This window comes from Phalacrocorax aristotelis, chromosome 1 (genome assembly GCF_949628215.1).
Source record: "Phalacrocorax aristotelis chromosome 1, bGulAri2.1, whole genome shotgun sequence".
Taxonomy (NCBI): Eukaryota; Metazoa; Chordata; class Aves; order Suliformes; family Phalacrocoracidae; genus Phalacrocorax; species Phalacrocorax aristotelis.
This window is the reverse complement of record NC_134276.1, coordinates 86,266,962-86,283,480: the sequence shown is the minus strand read 5'-3', so window position 1 is coordinate 86,283,480 and position 16,519 is coordinate 86,266,962. Positions and strand designations below refer to the sequence as shown.

General features: G+C 36.1%; 1 protein-coding gene across 1 annotated transcript in view; it reads left to right on the top strand.

Annotated features, from left to right (window-relative positions):
* Positions 1–16,519, top strand: part of ADGRG2 (adhesion G protein-coupled receptor G2) — a 63,535-nt gene that overhangs the window by 28,937 nt on the left and 18,079 nt on the right. The window contains exons 4-16 of the mRNA XM_075096532.1: positions 1,239–1,280; positions 2,609–2,647; positions 4,547–4,579; positions 5,496–5,537; positions 7,368–7,427; positions 8,677–8,744; positions 10,315–10,388; positions 11,467–11,506; positions 11,639–11,673; positions 13,085–13,167; positions 13,842–13,902; positions 14,491–15,227; positions 15,990–16,188. Coding sequence (XP_074952633.1) covers positions 1,239–1,280; positions 2,609–2,647; positions 4,547–4,579; positions 5,496–5,537; positions 7,368–7,427; positions 8,677–8,744; positions 10,315–10,388; positions 11,467–11,506; positions 11,639–11,673; positions 13,085–13,167; positions 13,842–13,902; positions 14,491–15,227; positions 15,990–16,188 — 1,513 coding nt within the window. The remainder of the gene's footprint in view (positions 1–1,238; positions 1,281–2,608; positions 2,648–4,546; positions 4,580–5,495; positions 5,538–7,367; positions 7,428–8,676; positions 8,745–10,314; positions 10,389–11,466; positions 11,507–11,638; positions 11,674–13,084; positions 13,168–13,841; positions 13,903–14,490; positions 15,228–15,989; positions 16,189–16,519) is intronic.

Here is a 16,519-nt window from a genome sequence, read left to right as displayed (position 1 = left end):
CTTGGCTATGGCTAGATTGTCCCACCAGGTTCAGTGACTTGAAGGGGATATCTCTTCCTCCTTGCCCCAACAGCCAGGGTCTCAGCTATCAAGGGTGCTGAAGTAGGTGACAGTGCCTTAACTGTACATCATGCTGTGTTGCCACTTGTTATTCAAGGTCCAGATTAATGATTTGGGTGGTGATATAGGCTGCAGGGTACATTTCTAGCTACCTGCTAGTTGCCTCTACCACGGGAAGCACATGGCACTTGCTTTGGTGGCAGGTTCACAGCAGTGGTCAGATGTAATCGATCTGCTAGGCCTCCTTGTATTGATAGCCCAGCCACCATCATCTATTCCAGGGACACTTTAGTTACTTGGCTCACTGGATTACGGCGCATGTTTCACATTCATGGGTAGCCTGTGCAATAGTTTCAATTGTCAGATCCACACCTTGATCAACGGCCTATCTGTATGTTGCATCTCTCCCTAGGTGCCCCTAGGGACACGTTTCATGGGCCTGTTGAGCTAGAAATAGCTCACCTTTTCATTCCCAGTCCAGGTCCACCCGATCAGCTTAATTTCTGGCAGCCTGATCTATCTGCTCATTGTTTAGATGTTCTTTGGTGATGCAGCTGTTGGGCGAGTGAGCATCTACATGATGTATATGCACATCATGATGTAGATGTATTCTCAAAGTACATCTCATATAATCTGTAAATATGTATGGAATAAAGCATCCCTATCTTACCCAATTCTCCTGCCCCCTGCTTTTTTTAGTTTAATTTTTCTGTTTCTCTTTGTATTAATAAAATTTCACTTCTTGAATAATTCATCAGCATTTCTTGTCCACATTTTTGCAAAAATAGCTCAGTGAAAGCACAGTCGTGTGTACCCATTACATTTTTGGTTGCTGCTATTTATCCTACTTCATCTTCACTCAAGCAAATGTGCTGAAAGGGTTTCTGAAGGCATTGGCCATGGAAGGGCAGTGGGAAAGCTCACAGCCTAGTCTGTGTCTTCCATAAGTATATAAGTGATAAACTGAGTGAAAAATTGAACTCAAGGAGTTCAATTTCCAGCTTTCAAGAAGACTTGACACACATTTCTCAATGGATGCAAAGTAGTCTTGCAAACCATCTTGAACTGAGGTGAGTAGCACGTCTAAAATGGTTGTGTTTAAAAAAGTGTGTGTATATATGCATGTGTACAAATACGTATTAAAGCTTCTGCTCCTAAAAAATATTCTTCCTTTGTAGGTGAAACTGCTGCTATGTTGCCTGGCAGAAAACAGATAACAGGTATATGGGGGATTCTGTGTAATTTTTTCCCTGCTGTTCTTGTATTTTAGAAAGTGCGTAGGAAGATTGCTGCTGCTGTTACTTTTTAATTCATGGCGATAGTTAGGAATATGTAAATATTTGCAAATTAATTATCCATTCTTGTTGCTTATTAGCATATTGCATGGTGCAAATAGGATCAGTTATTTTCCAGAGAAAATGAAAATAAGGTCACTGAGATGACTCCGATTCTCCTTTAATTGCAGAAATTATATTTACGTTTATCCTTTGGAAAGAAGCTATTACTAGTTTTCAGTAAAGCAAGTAAATAGTTTGAGCAAGGAATCACGTGAGTGGCTAGCATTTCATAAACTCCTTATTTAGTATGTTTAACCAAGAAAATTTGGGTTTCTACAGAAACTTTTGGTATCTGGCCTAACTCCTCTACAACAGTAGGAAAGGCTTTACAGTATAATTAGTGCATTGGAAGTGACATTATAGGATGACTTCTGAGTTTTGAGAAATGTTGAAATACCTTAAGTATATTTTTTAAGTAGTGTTTCATATTTGCAGCCAACTGTTCTGTAGATTATATTTCTGTCATATCTGTGACTTGACTTGTCCATGTCAAAAACCACTTACTGAATGAAAGGGCCAACCTTGAATTGCTGTGTGAACCAGATATCAAATTCCCTAATTTATTTTGATCAAAATACTGACTGTAACAACATCAAAGATTTAGTGGCTAGTGTTTGCTATATAAATAGTTGGCTGGCTCCTATCAAGATCAGAGGTTCAAACTTGAAATGAATTAGTTCTTTGTAATGCTGCTTTTTGCAGGATAGAAAAGAGAACAGATATGTATGGGATAAATTTTAAATGGCAAGTCTCAGTGTTATCATACAAAGTCTGAGAAGAGTTCTTCATACCCAACTACAGACATCTTGTTATGTATGCTTGATTCCCATTCCCAGAATTAGCAAGACACTCAGGGTGGATATGTGGCTTTCAGGCTAGGGTGGCACGTATCTTGGGTCAATGATCTTTGCTCTCTTAACTTTATACAATGCAAACTTTCCATTATTTGTTGAAAAGAAATTGTCTTCAGTTGAATTCTATCCGAATTCATAAAAATTGTAATCTTTTATCAGAGATTGTTACATCTGCCTTTTTTGACAATCTGGAAGTAAGTGCTCTTCTGATTAGCAGGTGTTGCCCTCTTCTGGTGAATGTAGTAAACTTGATAATATAAGGAAAGGCTGCTGAGGATGGTTATGTATGTGTCTGAAACTTCATTATGGTCCTTTTTTTTTCCTCTCTTTTTTTTTTTTTTTGGTCTGAAACAAAACCTGCAAATTCAGGAGAATCACCTGCAACAACCATTTCTGGTAAGAAAATCAGGATTTTTCTGGTTACTGCAATGTTTGTTATTTCCTCTTAGATAAATCTGCTTTTATCTGAGGTAATGCAGAAAAGTTGTAATGTAAATTACCTCCAACATTTAGTGTTTTCGTTTTTTATTTTTTGAAGAGAAAATTAATTTCTTCATTCTGCTTCATAATGAAATAGCTTACCTTATAGGATGACTCATGGTTTGTGGCAGTGATGCTTGGCGATGAAGTAGGCGCAAGTTGCTTGATCGGAGCCTTTTGTCCAGTAACTTAAACAGTGAACAGTTTGCAGAGATGGGAGAGGAGGAACACTGTAGTGAGGGAGCTCCCTTACATCTCCCAACCTAGCAGGTGTGTGTATGTCGTTTGATGCAGTGTGGTATACCACACTCTTGCATGTGTGCACGCACACACATGCATGAGACTAATAACTTCTGGGACCAGAGGTGATGCATATCATCTATGAAAGCATTTTTAAAAAGTGAAGAATGTAGACGCAGAAGTAGCTGTGTGAAAGCCAGCTGCTTTCTTGCTTAATGTGTATTGACATAATTCTCTGGAGAAAAGAGACACAAACATACGCTTTTGTTTTTTTGCAGAATAAAACAATCTTTCTCTGGGAATGTTTCATCTTTTAACAACTGCAGCCAGTTCAATATTAGTTGTAGTTTACACCAAGCCAAATAACACAGATGAAGTCAGCACTTAGTTTTTTCTCTGATTCCTCTTATTTTGGCTGCTTGTTAATTGCCTTAGAAAATAGGTTGTCTTCAGGATTGTTACCTGAGAACCAAATATGCTTAGCTTTTACTCTGAGTATGGAATTATGAAGGTACTTTTTAAAAGAGTCAAAATGGCTAGTCTAATTGAAATAAATAAATCAGAAAGAAAAGCTCCCTTTCCCCTCTCCAGGTAACAAAGTAGATTGCTTTTTTTTTTCTTGATACACGACTATCTTTATGCAAAGCCACCGACTTTTCTTTATTGTACTTAAGATATTGCTTCTACTAATGACAGTGATGTTTTTAGTAAAGAAGTTTGGAAAGCATAATGTTCTTCAGTTATGAAGCTGTTCTGGCCCATTTTAAAAAAGTCACCAAGTTGTTATATTGGAGTGATATAAAGCGGTCCTCTAACTACTTAGTATTCGTGCGCTGACACCTAAAATATGCTTAATAAGCACATCCTTCCTGAGCAATCTATAATTTTCTTCTGTTGTCTTAATGTACTTTTCTTTTTTATTTTCTTTTGCTGTAGCTGAAAAAAAATTTGCATCCTCACTCTATTGTATTTATATATGGTTACTGGCAAAAATAGCTTATTTTGAGAGACTGTTTGCCAAACCCAGTTTGTCATCTCTGCTTATGAGTGTTGTAAGCTTGTGCAGAAAAAGGTCCTTGGGGCTAAGCAGTTATTGCTGTTGGATATGCCAAATTAATCTGCATCTTCTAAAAGAGTGAAACCAGTAAAAAGAACTTATCTGATGGAACACGGTTACCAGGTGTTTGTATTCAGATACTCAGATTTTTAAAATAATGTGAACATCATTTCAAATATTTCTATTGAAATGACATGAACCTTCTTAAGAGGCACTGCAGTTGCTCTTAAAATGGAACTTAGATAAATAATATTCAGTTCCTGTTTGAAGTTTTGCATGCTTGATCTTTTTTCTCCAAAATTCATAGAAATAACATATTGTATTAATACAGTTTTTACTCCTCTCTTCTTTTTTCCAGAATCTTCTATTGTTACTTTTATCACCTATCCTATTAATTCTTCAGGCAAGATTTTATTAAAGTTTCTCTTATTTAGATTTAGTTAGATTTAAATTTTTGTAGATTTTAAAATTTTTATTTATTTTTATTGTTTTTACTGTTATTAATTTCTCTCCTTCAGATATGACTTCAGAGGAGTCTACACAAACTGCAGGTGAGAATCAGCATGAAGAGAGTAAGGTCTGAAGGGAGATGTTTGCGTTCATGAAAGTTTGCCTTTTTTTTTAATAAGTGGGATTTGTTTTGTCTAAATTCTTTTCTGATATGATCTTAAAATTTATATTTATCTCCAGTCTGTATTTTAAGTCTGCATGGGTAGGGTTTTGAAGCACATTTAACTGACACTGAGCTGTTAACCTTTCTTTTTATTCAGAATATTACTTTGATAATATTCAGAATATTATCAAAGCCCAAACTGGGCATATTTATTTTTGGCAAGTATGTAGGGTTTTGGTATATCTATAGATAGAACGCGTTCTACACTTTCTGATACTATTTAAAGTATTTTACAGAACTAAAATGTACACCCCATTCTCTAAAGACACATTCTTGCAATGAGCTACCAAGTAGGATCAGTAAAGACTCAATCAGAATAACTTGCTACCTTTTTTTTTCCCTGATGTTTTCATTTGAAAACAGGGAGTAGGTTCATCCCATATCAGTACAGAATCCTACATGTCTGTATATGAGCTAGACATCATGCTATTCTTCATAGACAATGGAGAGAAAGGCACATTTTTACAACATGATTCATCTTATGCTGACATGCCCGTGATGAATAGGTTAAATGGGAATCACACCTTAAAAGCACCACTTTCTCCACTGAATAAGAGGGAGCCTAGAGTAACTGGCTCATATGGGGACATAAACAATTCATTGGATGGATCTCACTCTAAATGCTGCTTTTTCGTTTTCCATGCTGAAAGTAACTTAATTCCCTTATAAATGGTGATGTGTTTACACTTCTGGGAATCACAGAGTCTAAAGTAAAAACTAATTTTTGTGACACGTATTTTGTAGGCTTTTGGAGTTAAAATGTGAAAACTTAATTTAAATATTTTTTTTAACAGAAACTCTTACCATCACTGATTATTACTTCACCTCAACACCAGGTAGGAATCATATATCACCACTGATTTTTTGTTTAAGTGTGTGTGAGTTCAGGAAGTCTTCTCCCAAAAATGTTTAATAGGATCTTTTTTTTTCAGTATTACACTGTGCCATATTAGCAGTCTGCCTTACTTCACATTGATCTCCAGTCTGGTAGAAGGTCTAATTCTGCAATGCTTGCCTAGGTGGCCGCATACAAAGGAGTTCGGTTATTTTGTAAGTCAGAGCAGCAGGTTACCACAAAGATGTAGGAAACACAATCTCAGGGATCATGTTTACTTAAAAAAAAAAAAAAATCCTCATGCTTTTTAGTAGATTGAAGCCGCCGGAATCCAGTCATGATGTTCTCAGGACAGGTCCAGTCTATAGGAGTAGGCTGTGTTTAATTTTTTTATTATCCATGTAGAAGCCTGGTAGACCAATTAGAATGTATTTGCACTGAATTAGTGCAAGTGGTAGAAGAATTGGCTTGGAGAAATACTGGCTAGTACAATTTGACTGTGTGAATGTGAGCTGCAGGAGGTTTGCAGCTATGTTGTCTGATGATCTTCTGGGGCTGGAAGCACTAGTGATCTTTGATCAGTCTTTTACTCTCTACACTGCTTATCTATTTTGTGCATTTTAGTGGCTTGCAGAGTTCCTAAGCAAGACTAAGTGGCACACGAATGGGTGCTCTGTAAAGAAAAAGAGGTTGATGTTAATCTTTATTATTGTGTCGCTCCTGGATTTTGTGTTGGGTTTTTATAAGTAGCGTTGTTCTTTATGTAGTTAATAATTTTGACAAATTCAGTTATTTATGAACGTTTTATTTAAGTATTTTTTTAAAAAACGCTGATATGGTTTTCATAATTATTTCACTGACAACTGCCAACATGAAAGGGAAGGCAAATTTATTTGAACCTAAATTGCTGTCTGAAAAAACTTTTTTTTCTAATAATTTTAATATTGCCACCAGCTCACAATCCACACCCTCTGATGGCTGTTTGTTGATGGTAATAAAATTGATGAAGCATCAAGCTACAACAGGCAAATTTTTCTGTATCACAAAAAAAGTTAAAAAATTTAAAAATTCCCATCTCATTTGGTAATTAGCTAATGATAACAGCAGAGCAAACAGCATTTGTTTTTCCATTAATGGAGGTCAATCTATCTGCTTAAGTAAGGAAAGTTGTGCTGCCCCATTGTTTTTATGAACAAGTGTAGGAGTTTTTTCTTGGATGAAAATATCTTTCTTCTCCTTTATTTTGATTTTATAAAAAAAAGAGCGATCTGTTTACAGGACCCTTAATTTGGGACCAATGTTATTTCTTTGCAGTGTAGGTAGTATTAAAAATATGGGAGTAGCCAAAAGCTTGCTGTAACTAACTAAAGACATGCTCTACTAGAGGAGTGAGTGTAAGCATTTGCTATCATCATAGTCTGAATTCTATCACAACAGTTTTAGTGTCTTGCTATTGTAAGTAGCTGTAGCTGAATCCTCAGAAGCAGATGCTACTTGACTGTGATATTTGAAGGGCTTAGTTATGATACGCTGATTTCTGTTTTATTTGGATTAAAAAAAAATAGACCACTTGCATGTAGGTCTTCTGTGGAAACTGTTACAGAAAATTATGCAAAATTAATTAATCAAACCCAGCATGTTACACTCTGAATACTAAGCCTTGGAAAATGTCATGGTAAGTGCCCTAGAGAAGTGAAGCCTAGACAGTATGTGATGTATTTCTAAAACGTAAAGACCTTACATTTAAAACATTGAAATTATTGTAAATATGTGTTTGTCAGTACTGGGTTTAAGTTCAACTTTTTTACTTACTATTTTTTTTCCCCAAAAGAAACCACTGTAGCGGGAGAAACCATTTTATGCAATGTAACACCTGTCTGTAATTTTTCAGGTTAGTGGTTTTCTTGTTCCTTTTTTTCTTATAAAAACACATGTCCAGCTATTTTCTATTTTGAGCAATGAGGCAACTTTTAATTGCTATGTAAAAGCTAGCTCTGCAATAAATTTTCTTGTGAATTTAGAGAGATTTTGTATAACTTGTAAAAACTGTGGGTTTTTTTATTTAAAAGTAATGTTTAGTCTATTGCATTTTTGGTCTTTGGTTTATTATCAAAGGATACACAGATGCACGTAAGAATTACAAACCTGAGAAAAAGCAAACTATGCTATGGTAGATGCTAAAGTCTGTCATATTGAGCCTAACTGTATTAGGAATAGAAGCTGAAATAGTGTTTAGGAGAATTATTGTAAAAGCCTGCATATATTTTAAAAGTGTAATGTGACACAACAGGCAAATAACGGAAAATTATGTACCCTTTATGTGTGTTAACAAAAATGTAGTAAAGAGATTTTGTTTTGGAAGGCAGCAACATGTATCAACACTTTGATAAATGGCTACTATGATAAATACTTAAGAAAATTAAGTCAGTTCTGCCAAGTAGCCATATGCTGAGTACTTTATAGATTAGAAAGCAGCAGAATAAGTATCTGCTCCACACACACACCTCACCCTATCACCCACACCCCCCCTAAAGTTTCCCTCCTGGTTGACACAGTAAACTGCTAGATGATTTGGGTGATGTAATGTATGTATTCCTGTACGGGTCTTTCTCTATAACCTGCACTGAATGTGTGGCTGCAGGAAGTGTCGTAGAAGTTCCTTTTTGTCTCCAAAATGGGCTTCATACCAGCTCTGAAGGACTGTTGAATGATGCTCTGAATACGGTGTCCTGAAAGTTCTTTAATCCCCAAGGGAATAATTTTCAGAGTATCATTTTGCCTTTACCCACACATTTTATTCTTGTTGGGGGAGTTAGAGTTGTATTAGTAGTAATGTACAGTGCTGTTTTCCTGTTTTGGGGAAAAAAAACCCCAAATACCCTAGAAGGTATTTAGAGACAGCCAGCAGAAATAAATATACAGAAGAAAATGAAGCTATTGGACTAGTTCATTTGTGGAAATAGTAAGTGAAGAGATGGAAGAACAATTGCAAAAGTAGTGAATGATCAGAAAAGCTAGTGTCAGTGTTCTTGTTTCTCTTCTATTGTAACACAAGGCAGTGAATTTTTAAATTCTCAAATAATTTTACATCATGGTGTTTAGCATTGATTTTTCATAAATTTTTTGTCTTTTGATTTTAGTGTTCTATGTGGGCAAGGTAAATCTTCAGGCAAGTGAAGAAAGTAACACGTCACTAAATGTAGAACTAGTAAGTGTTCTTTCTTTTAAAACTTTATTGTAAGGAAGGTTAAAATGGGTTTCTTTGTCTACACTTAGAATACTGATACCCCAACATGATTCTTATTGTGGTTTTTGTAGTTTTATTTTATTTCAAATACAGTTTGCAGTACAAGTTAATATTTGCATGGATGAGTCTACCTTCCTTTTCTTGAACAGCTGCTTTGCTAAATTTCAGAATTCCAGCTGAGTAAACTTCCTACAGAAGGGGCCTGTATCCTCTATATAGCCACTGAAAGGAGGGGAAAGCCCTGGGAAATCTGGAGAGAGGAACTGCCTAATTAAGAGGAATGCCATTTAGGCATACAGGATCTTCCTTTGGAGGTTAATTTAGGCACTTTCCTTTAGAAGGCGAGCATCATTAGATGGCAACAGTGTGGCCATAAATTAAGCTGGATTGCATCTTGGGAATAATTCATGTTGTGACTCTCATAAATAGGGTATCATTCTATGCTTTTTGGCATGTGGTTAATCACTTATTAATTTTGCAATAGGCCAATGTGACATGAGTGTGTCCACTTATGGAACACAACAAAGGTTTAAGACAACAATACCATGCAAAGCAAAGACTATATTGATTATTCAGTATCGAGATAATACTATGAGGATGAGAATGCTTGGTTGTTATAGATGGAAGACTGAAGGGAGAAAAAAAAAAAGGACCTTGTATCTTTCTCCTACACATCCCTCTCTGCACTCAGTCTGAGATTTCACATACCAGTCTGCAAGCATGAGAGTAGTCAACAAAATCACCGCAGAGCTCTACTGCACAGGTGCACATGCAGCATTGAGTCTGGGTAGGGGAGGGGCCCCTGGATAAAGCCACCTCTGCATTGTGTTGCATTTCAGTGGTGATAATGCCTACTGAAACCATCCTAGTGTACTAATGTTATGCCTACACCTATTAGAAAAACAGGTTTCCTGTCTCTCGAAACTTTTACATTTTAGCAGAATATTTCTTAGGTAATGTTAATACCATATATGTCAGATGATGTTTTCATCACGGTGCTTGTGGCTTGCATGAAATGTAAAATTAACTGGTAACGGTGGCAACCAGAAGAACATAAGAATGCGACCTATAAAGGGCCTTTAGATAAACCTTAGTGTATGCCCTGGCCCTAACCCTAGAATGTACATATTTAGATCATTTCTAAATGCCTTTCACCTTTGCCTGTTGCTTAGTCTATTATGGAGCTTGTCCCAATGCTGCATGTACAGTTAGAAAGTTTGTTCAGTGTCTTGTCTAAGCTGTCTTTGCAGCAAACTAAGCCAAATTCCTCTTTTTCCAAAATGAGATATGGTGAGGTCACTATCCTCTTGCCCATGTCTTTCACAAATTAGATCCTGTTATTCAGTGAGCCAATTACTTCCATAAGTTATGACAAGAATGTCATGATAAATATTTGTTGAAGTGTAGTCATGAGAAAATGCTTCTTATCTTTGGAATTTCAGACTGTTAAAATGTGTGAAATGAACTTAAATTTCTTTTAAGGCTAAACTTTAATGGTTTTACTTAGCCGTGGAATCTTTGTTTCTAACAGATTAATAACATAACCATCAGCGATCATGTTACAAAATTAGTTGCAATTCCAGCATCTACCCCACAAGAACTGACGTAAGTGATTTTGAATAAGGATTGAAATCTTTGTTATATTTGAAACAGATGAAGTGAGACCTTCCATGTGGTTAGCGGACTCTTCACTTTGCATTATTCCTGCACTTTATAAATTAAAAATTTCAGGAATTATAAGTTATTGTTCTTTAATGTAAAGTTCATATTGCTTAGAATGGTCTTAGTTTTGTTTTATGTACCACTGGAGTTTGTTTTAAGAAATGGTACATTTGCTGATTTCCTTTTAGGTCCTTTAGTTTCCTTGGGACTCAGCAAGGCCCAAAGGCCTTGTTGTTTATATGCTGATGATTTTAATAACAGCAATAATGGTAGTAATCATGGTAAAAAAAAAATATACCACCTGAGGACATGAGCTGTGGATTGTTGAGAATGCCAGTCTGACTGCTGCTCTTAATGAATAGATGGTTTTTATTATTTCAGGGATTTGGTCTGTCTTTTAGGAAATTACTATAAGAACTTCCATAGCTGCATGTCTTTAAATATGTCTTCTTGGTGTTATATCTATGTTTTTATTTTGGTCTAGTTTCTTCTTTCACAGTCTTTATAAGGAGAGGTTTGAATGAGTGAATATTTACTGCTATTCCCAAAATTTATTCTGAAAATCAAAAAGACGTAATTGGCCAACAGGTTTTGTTTGTAGAAGAAATCCATATTTCTTACTCATTCTATTTTTGTGGCTTTGAGTATAAATTTAGAATTCTGTTCCAAATGATGGTTTGCCAAAAGGCAACATTATGATTTATCTTTTGCTCTTTTAAATAAGTTTTTTAAAAAGTGGGTTGATCTTAAAACGTGTGATGACAGAGGTTTAAACTTAGTTTGTGGAGTGACTAATGAAAGGCAACTTTTAAAATGTTTAACCCCTTGAAAAGTGGTTTTACAATATTAGAACTGGTATGATTTTAAGAAACACTTATCAACTGGAAAAATGGTGTTTTGGTCCCCGTCCCCCACCGCCCCCACCCCCCCAGTAATTGCTTGTTCTTTTCATTATATTGTTGTAATTGTCTTTAGGAATATAAGTAAAAATCCCCCATAATGGTAACTTTTTATTTTAAAGAATTTCAGAGTTCAACAAAACCTTGCAAGCAATAAGTGAGGTAAGATTACTAACTGTTGCTACTGTTTGGAAAACATTTTTTCAAATTATTTCTGATAATGTCATTATCTAAGTATAAGTCCTGTTTTCTCCTGACAAAACATTTTTTTTCCGTTTTTACTTGTCATTACAGTCCTCTGTTATGGAATGCAGTGCAGAAAACCAGAGGTTTGTTGTTAATTATTTAAATGCTCATATATTTAAAAGCTCTTATATTGTCTTGTGATATATCAAGTATGAATGGCTATGTATCAGAAGAAAAAACAAACTTTCTAGGAAGTTAAGTTTGAGAAACAGGCTGGAGAAATGTATGTAGGCTGACAAATTCTGGTCCTGTTTTTCTCCTAGCATTAGTGTTTGGGGTTTTTTTAACATAACTGTATTGCTTTCATTAAACTTCTGGTGAAGAACAGTCTTGCCTGCCATATTCCTTCTGCATCTTTGTATTAGCTGAGTCACACAGTCACTTAAGCATTTAAGGCTATGGGATTTGGGACCACCAAACTTCCAGAGCTTGTGAATACAATGCAATCTTTATGAGGGAATTGCTTCAGGCATCCCAAGTTGCTGTTCTTCAGCTTGGGAAACCAGCCATCCTTGGTGTAGGAGAAGCCTAAGAAGATAGCCACTTCAGAGTTTGGAAGCCATGGGGGTATCAGAATGGCAAGGCTGCTCCAGAGAGGTGATCCTGGAAACCCTGAAATGTAGATAATGTCTGTCAGTTTAATTGCTACTCACCACTAAAATGCTGGTCCTTTAAACTGATCAGCTTGGAAACACTAGATTCTAAAACAAAATGTGGAACTTCATTTCCCCAAATACTTGAATTTGAGGGTTTATCTTTCTGGGTTAGAATGAAAGAAAAGTCCAAAACACTCAAATAGTAATAGACAGAAACTCAGATCACACCTTCATGTCATATACTGGCAGTAGGTAGGGTACTCTTTCATTCTTGTTAGCTGGAAGGAAGCTTCACTTCATCTTTTATGTGTTGCCTTTTCACTTCACCTGTGTGTTTGAGTTTGCTGAACGTGAAGAATTCTTACTGTAGGTTTGCTAGTTTAGGCAGGGTTTCACATCATTGAACCATGATCGTAAATGTGTAGTTGCATGTTTAAGTGAGTCACTTAAGTTCTCTCAAGTCAAGAGAGAGGATACTGCCTTTCCCCAGGTGATGGAGATTTCATGGACATTGACGTAGCCACCTAGGACACTTGGTAGTTCCTCTCTGGAGTTTCTTTACAGTAACAGTGGAGAATACATTATTATTTTCACAAAATTATCAACTCTTTAATGGCTAACATTAATTAAGGAGGACCCTATTTAATAATCAACAGTGTCTGTAGAGAAAAGAGATAATAAGCTGCCACAAACTGATGTATTACTCTTCTTTTTATCCTGGAAGTGTTCTGTGTGCATTAAAAACATCCCCAAATCTGAAAGAGCCTAGGAAAAATATACTTTCACACTTAGCTTTTGTGCTAATGTGCTTTCATGGAGCATTTAATATTAGTTTTGTGCATTGTGAAGATGAGGCAGATCTGTTTCTTGAGTCTAAAGCTTTTTCTTCTTGTAATAGTATACGCTGCAGTTTCATAATGAAGCTGGCTGAGAGAGAGAATATAAGCAGTTTAACAGACAAGGCAGAAAAAAGCCAAGTTGGTAAGTTATGCTTTACACACAGTCTCATCACAATTACCCTTGCAGATTACATTTCATATCTTTACAGGTGACCTCCAAGTAGCTAGAAGAAAAGATTGTTACTTCTGGATAAAAACAATTTTTAATGAATGATATAAGTACATCAAAATGCAGCCTTCTGATTTTGGGTGGGGAGGGGAAAGATAGACATTTGTTTAAAAAAACTTCAGTATAAAATTACTGACAACATTAATAAAGCAGACTTCGAAAAGATTAGGTATACAACTACTTGAGAACATAAATGTGTTACTGAAATGGTGATCTGAATTGAAAAGTTTATAAAGTAGCCAAACTTTCTTAGTGCTACTGTGACAGTAGGGAGTGGTGACACATACCATTTCTCACTTTGTTTCAAAAGATGTAGCTTTGCATTTTGTTTTTTTTACAATAACAAAAAGATAAATTTGTACTTGTCAAGCATTGAGCAAAAATCTGGGGGTATTGCAGTATTCTGACTGGTCAAATTCAAGATCTGCTTTGCAAATGTCATTTCAGAAAAAAAACCAAAACCAATTATGCAATATGCACTATTGTTTAAAAAAAAAACATAAAACACGATTATTTGATTAATACTACTTAGGGGTTTAGCAATTTTTATGCTTCAGGATAAACTGGGTTAATGCTTGTAATTTCAGAACGGTGCTGCTGTTCATCACTGAAGTATTGTTCCTTGACTGCTGAAGAATTACAAATGTAGTAAGTATAAACATAACATTTGATTTGCTTATTTCCTAAATTTCCTAATGCATTAATAGAGTCAACTTCTATGCTGCAGTGTAACAGCTAGGAAGGACTCCACAAGAACAACCTGACAGGCATTTTCCTATAGAGCTCCCTCCCCCTTCCTCCTCCCCCTCCCCCCTTCCTCCTCCCCCTCCCCCCTCCTCCTCCCCCTCCCCCTTCCTCCTCCCCCTCCCCCTTCCCCTTCCTATTTTGGCTTTGGGTTTGGCTTTGGGTTTGGGTTTGGGCTTTTTTCCTCTCCATGATGCAGATAGCTTCTGCACTCAGCATTAGGTCATCTCCAGAATAGGCAGCAAAGGCAGTAGTAGTATTTATGGACTTGCTAGTTAACAACTGCAGCAAAATAGAATGTAAGAACCCTCAAAATGTTATGAAATTCATATTTGTTAATAGAGCATGAAACATCCAATCTGATTGATTTTAAAATATACATTATTAGTAGTATGTCCATGTCATTCATATATATTTCTCTATTATAATTAATTTTCTTTAAAATATAAACAATGTTAAACCTAACATGCATTTCTGTGCATTTTTTTACAGTACTATAAAAGCGCCGCCTCATTTTATATGGATTCCTTTCCCTCGTTCTCCTTCTCTCCCTAAAAAGACTTCCCCCAAACCTAATACTTTTATTTCCCCCACTATGCTTTCTACCAAACAAAGCCTCACAATTAGACCACTGATCCCACCCATCACTGAAATTCCTTTTACTGGAACTCTCTCCACATCTCCCACTACAAATCCTCCCTCTGAAACTTCTACCACATCTCCTACTGAAACGCCTGTGTATTCCACCAGTGTTATCACTGCACTTTCCTCTTCTGAGTCTCTTGCTCAACCTACTATGTCAACTTTTCCTTCCATAGCTTCTAATAAATCTGTCACTACTTCCACCCCTACAACAAAATCTGTCACTAATGCTGCTTTCTCAATTAAATCTGATGCTGCGTATCTTAGCAAGCCTATTACGATAATTTCTCCTTCTATAGGTTTCACTAAACATTCTGCAGTTTCCTCTTCGAAGCTTCCCCCAAAACCTCCAATAGCAATCCCCCCCTTTGAGACTACCACCAAATCTGTTGCACAAATTCATCCTGCTACAGATCCCACCCAACCCACTTCTAGTAACAAAAATGTTACTACAGCACCTATTCTTCCCCTTACTCCTTTCACAATAACATTGACACCTACGGTTAGTCCTTTCAACCATTCTGTCTCAGCTTCTCATTCTCATTCTACTGCTGATGGCCATGGTAGCCTGCCTAATGGGAGCACAGGTAAATATGACAAGTAAAATAATTTGAATGCCATATACTGAATTTGCTTTTAAACTTCATCAAACAAGATTATATATCTGACCTGTGACCTTCCAATTACTGTGAAAAGCCTGAGAAAACTCTCATGAGGTGTATATTTATTTTGAAACACATTCTGATGCCTTTGGCCATGATGAGCGATGCCTCACCCTACAAATTGGTCGGTAACTGTGGTAGATGGGTACTGTGCTAAGTTCCCAACAGGTACACTTGGCAGAATAAATTCAGTCACAGAGGCAGGTAGCTATCTTTTTTACTAAGCTAGCATTTAAAATACTGCAAATCAATGTTGGACCTTCCTTAAAATATTGTTATTGATGAGGAATATTGTTAGTGTTTTCCTGTGAAGACTGTACAAATTGTTGATCTTAGATTGATTTTATTCTACTTTTAGGCATCCAGTGGCTAAAAATCCAAAATAATAGATTATTTATCATGACTAATGGTCTGATGTGAGGATCTTCATAATCAATAAAAAGTGGAATTAATGCTGGCCATTTGAAACCTTGATTTATGTTTTCATAAGATTTAAAGTATTGCTACCTGCAAAGTATCTGATAGAGAGAAATAGGGATTCTGTCTCACATAAAATGTTGAGAGACCTTAAAAGTAGTGATAAGGTTTGTTGGTAAAGAGAAACATATAATTTTTCTCTGTCTTAAAGCTTAGTTCATTTGTTGAACACAGTGTTTAAATAAATGCACAACTTTTCTTCTGTCACAGGAAAGATACTATCAGCTACCACATACACAACTTCTGTATATGCCACCATTAATATCACCACAGCTGAGCAAATCGTGTCCAAAATAGAAAATGATTTAGCAGCCGGAAAAGTGGAGCAAAAAGATGTAGAAAGGATGGTTAGTGAGGTTAGCAAAGTCCTGACTGCTTCTCAACCATTACCACCCCGAATTTCTAACAGGTAGGTCATTCTGGCAATAGATTAAAGGTGTGTTGTATTGATTGTCTTGGTAAATTGGCTTCAGCAAGTTTTATTTTTTCCTAATCATAACCAAAAAGAATACTTCTTGTTCTTTAATGTACTTATACAAAATGGAAGGAGTATCATCCTGGTGTTACCAGCTCTACTGTAACATAATTCCATGGAAAACTGTGTATTATTTTTTGTGTGCGTTGATGCCACAATAAGTATGCAGAGTCAGCTGTATTTTACACTACACTTGGATTGCTGCCTCATAGCCACAGCTTGCCTGAGAATTTTGGGTGTATGTGCTTGGTAATACTAAGTACGT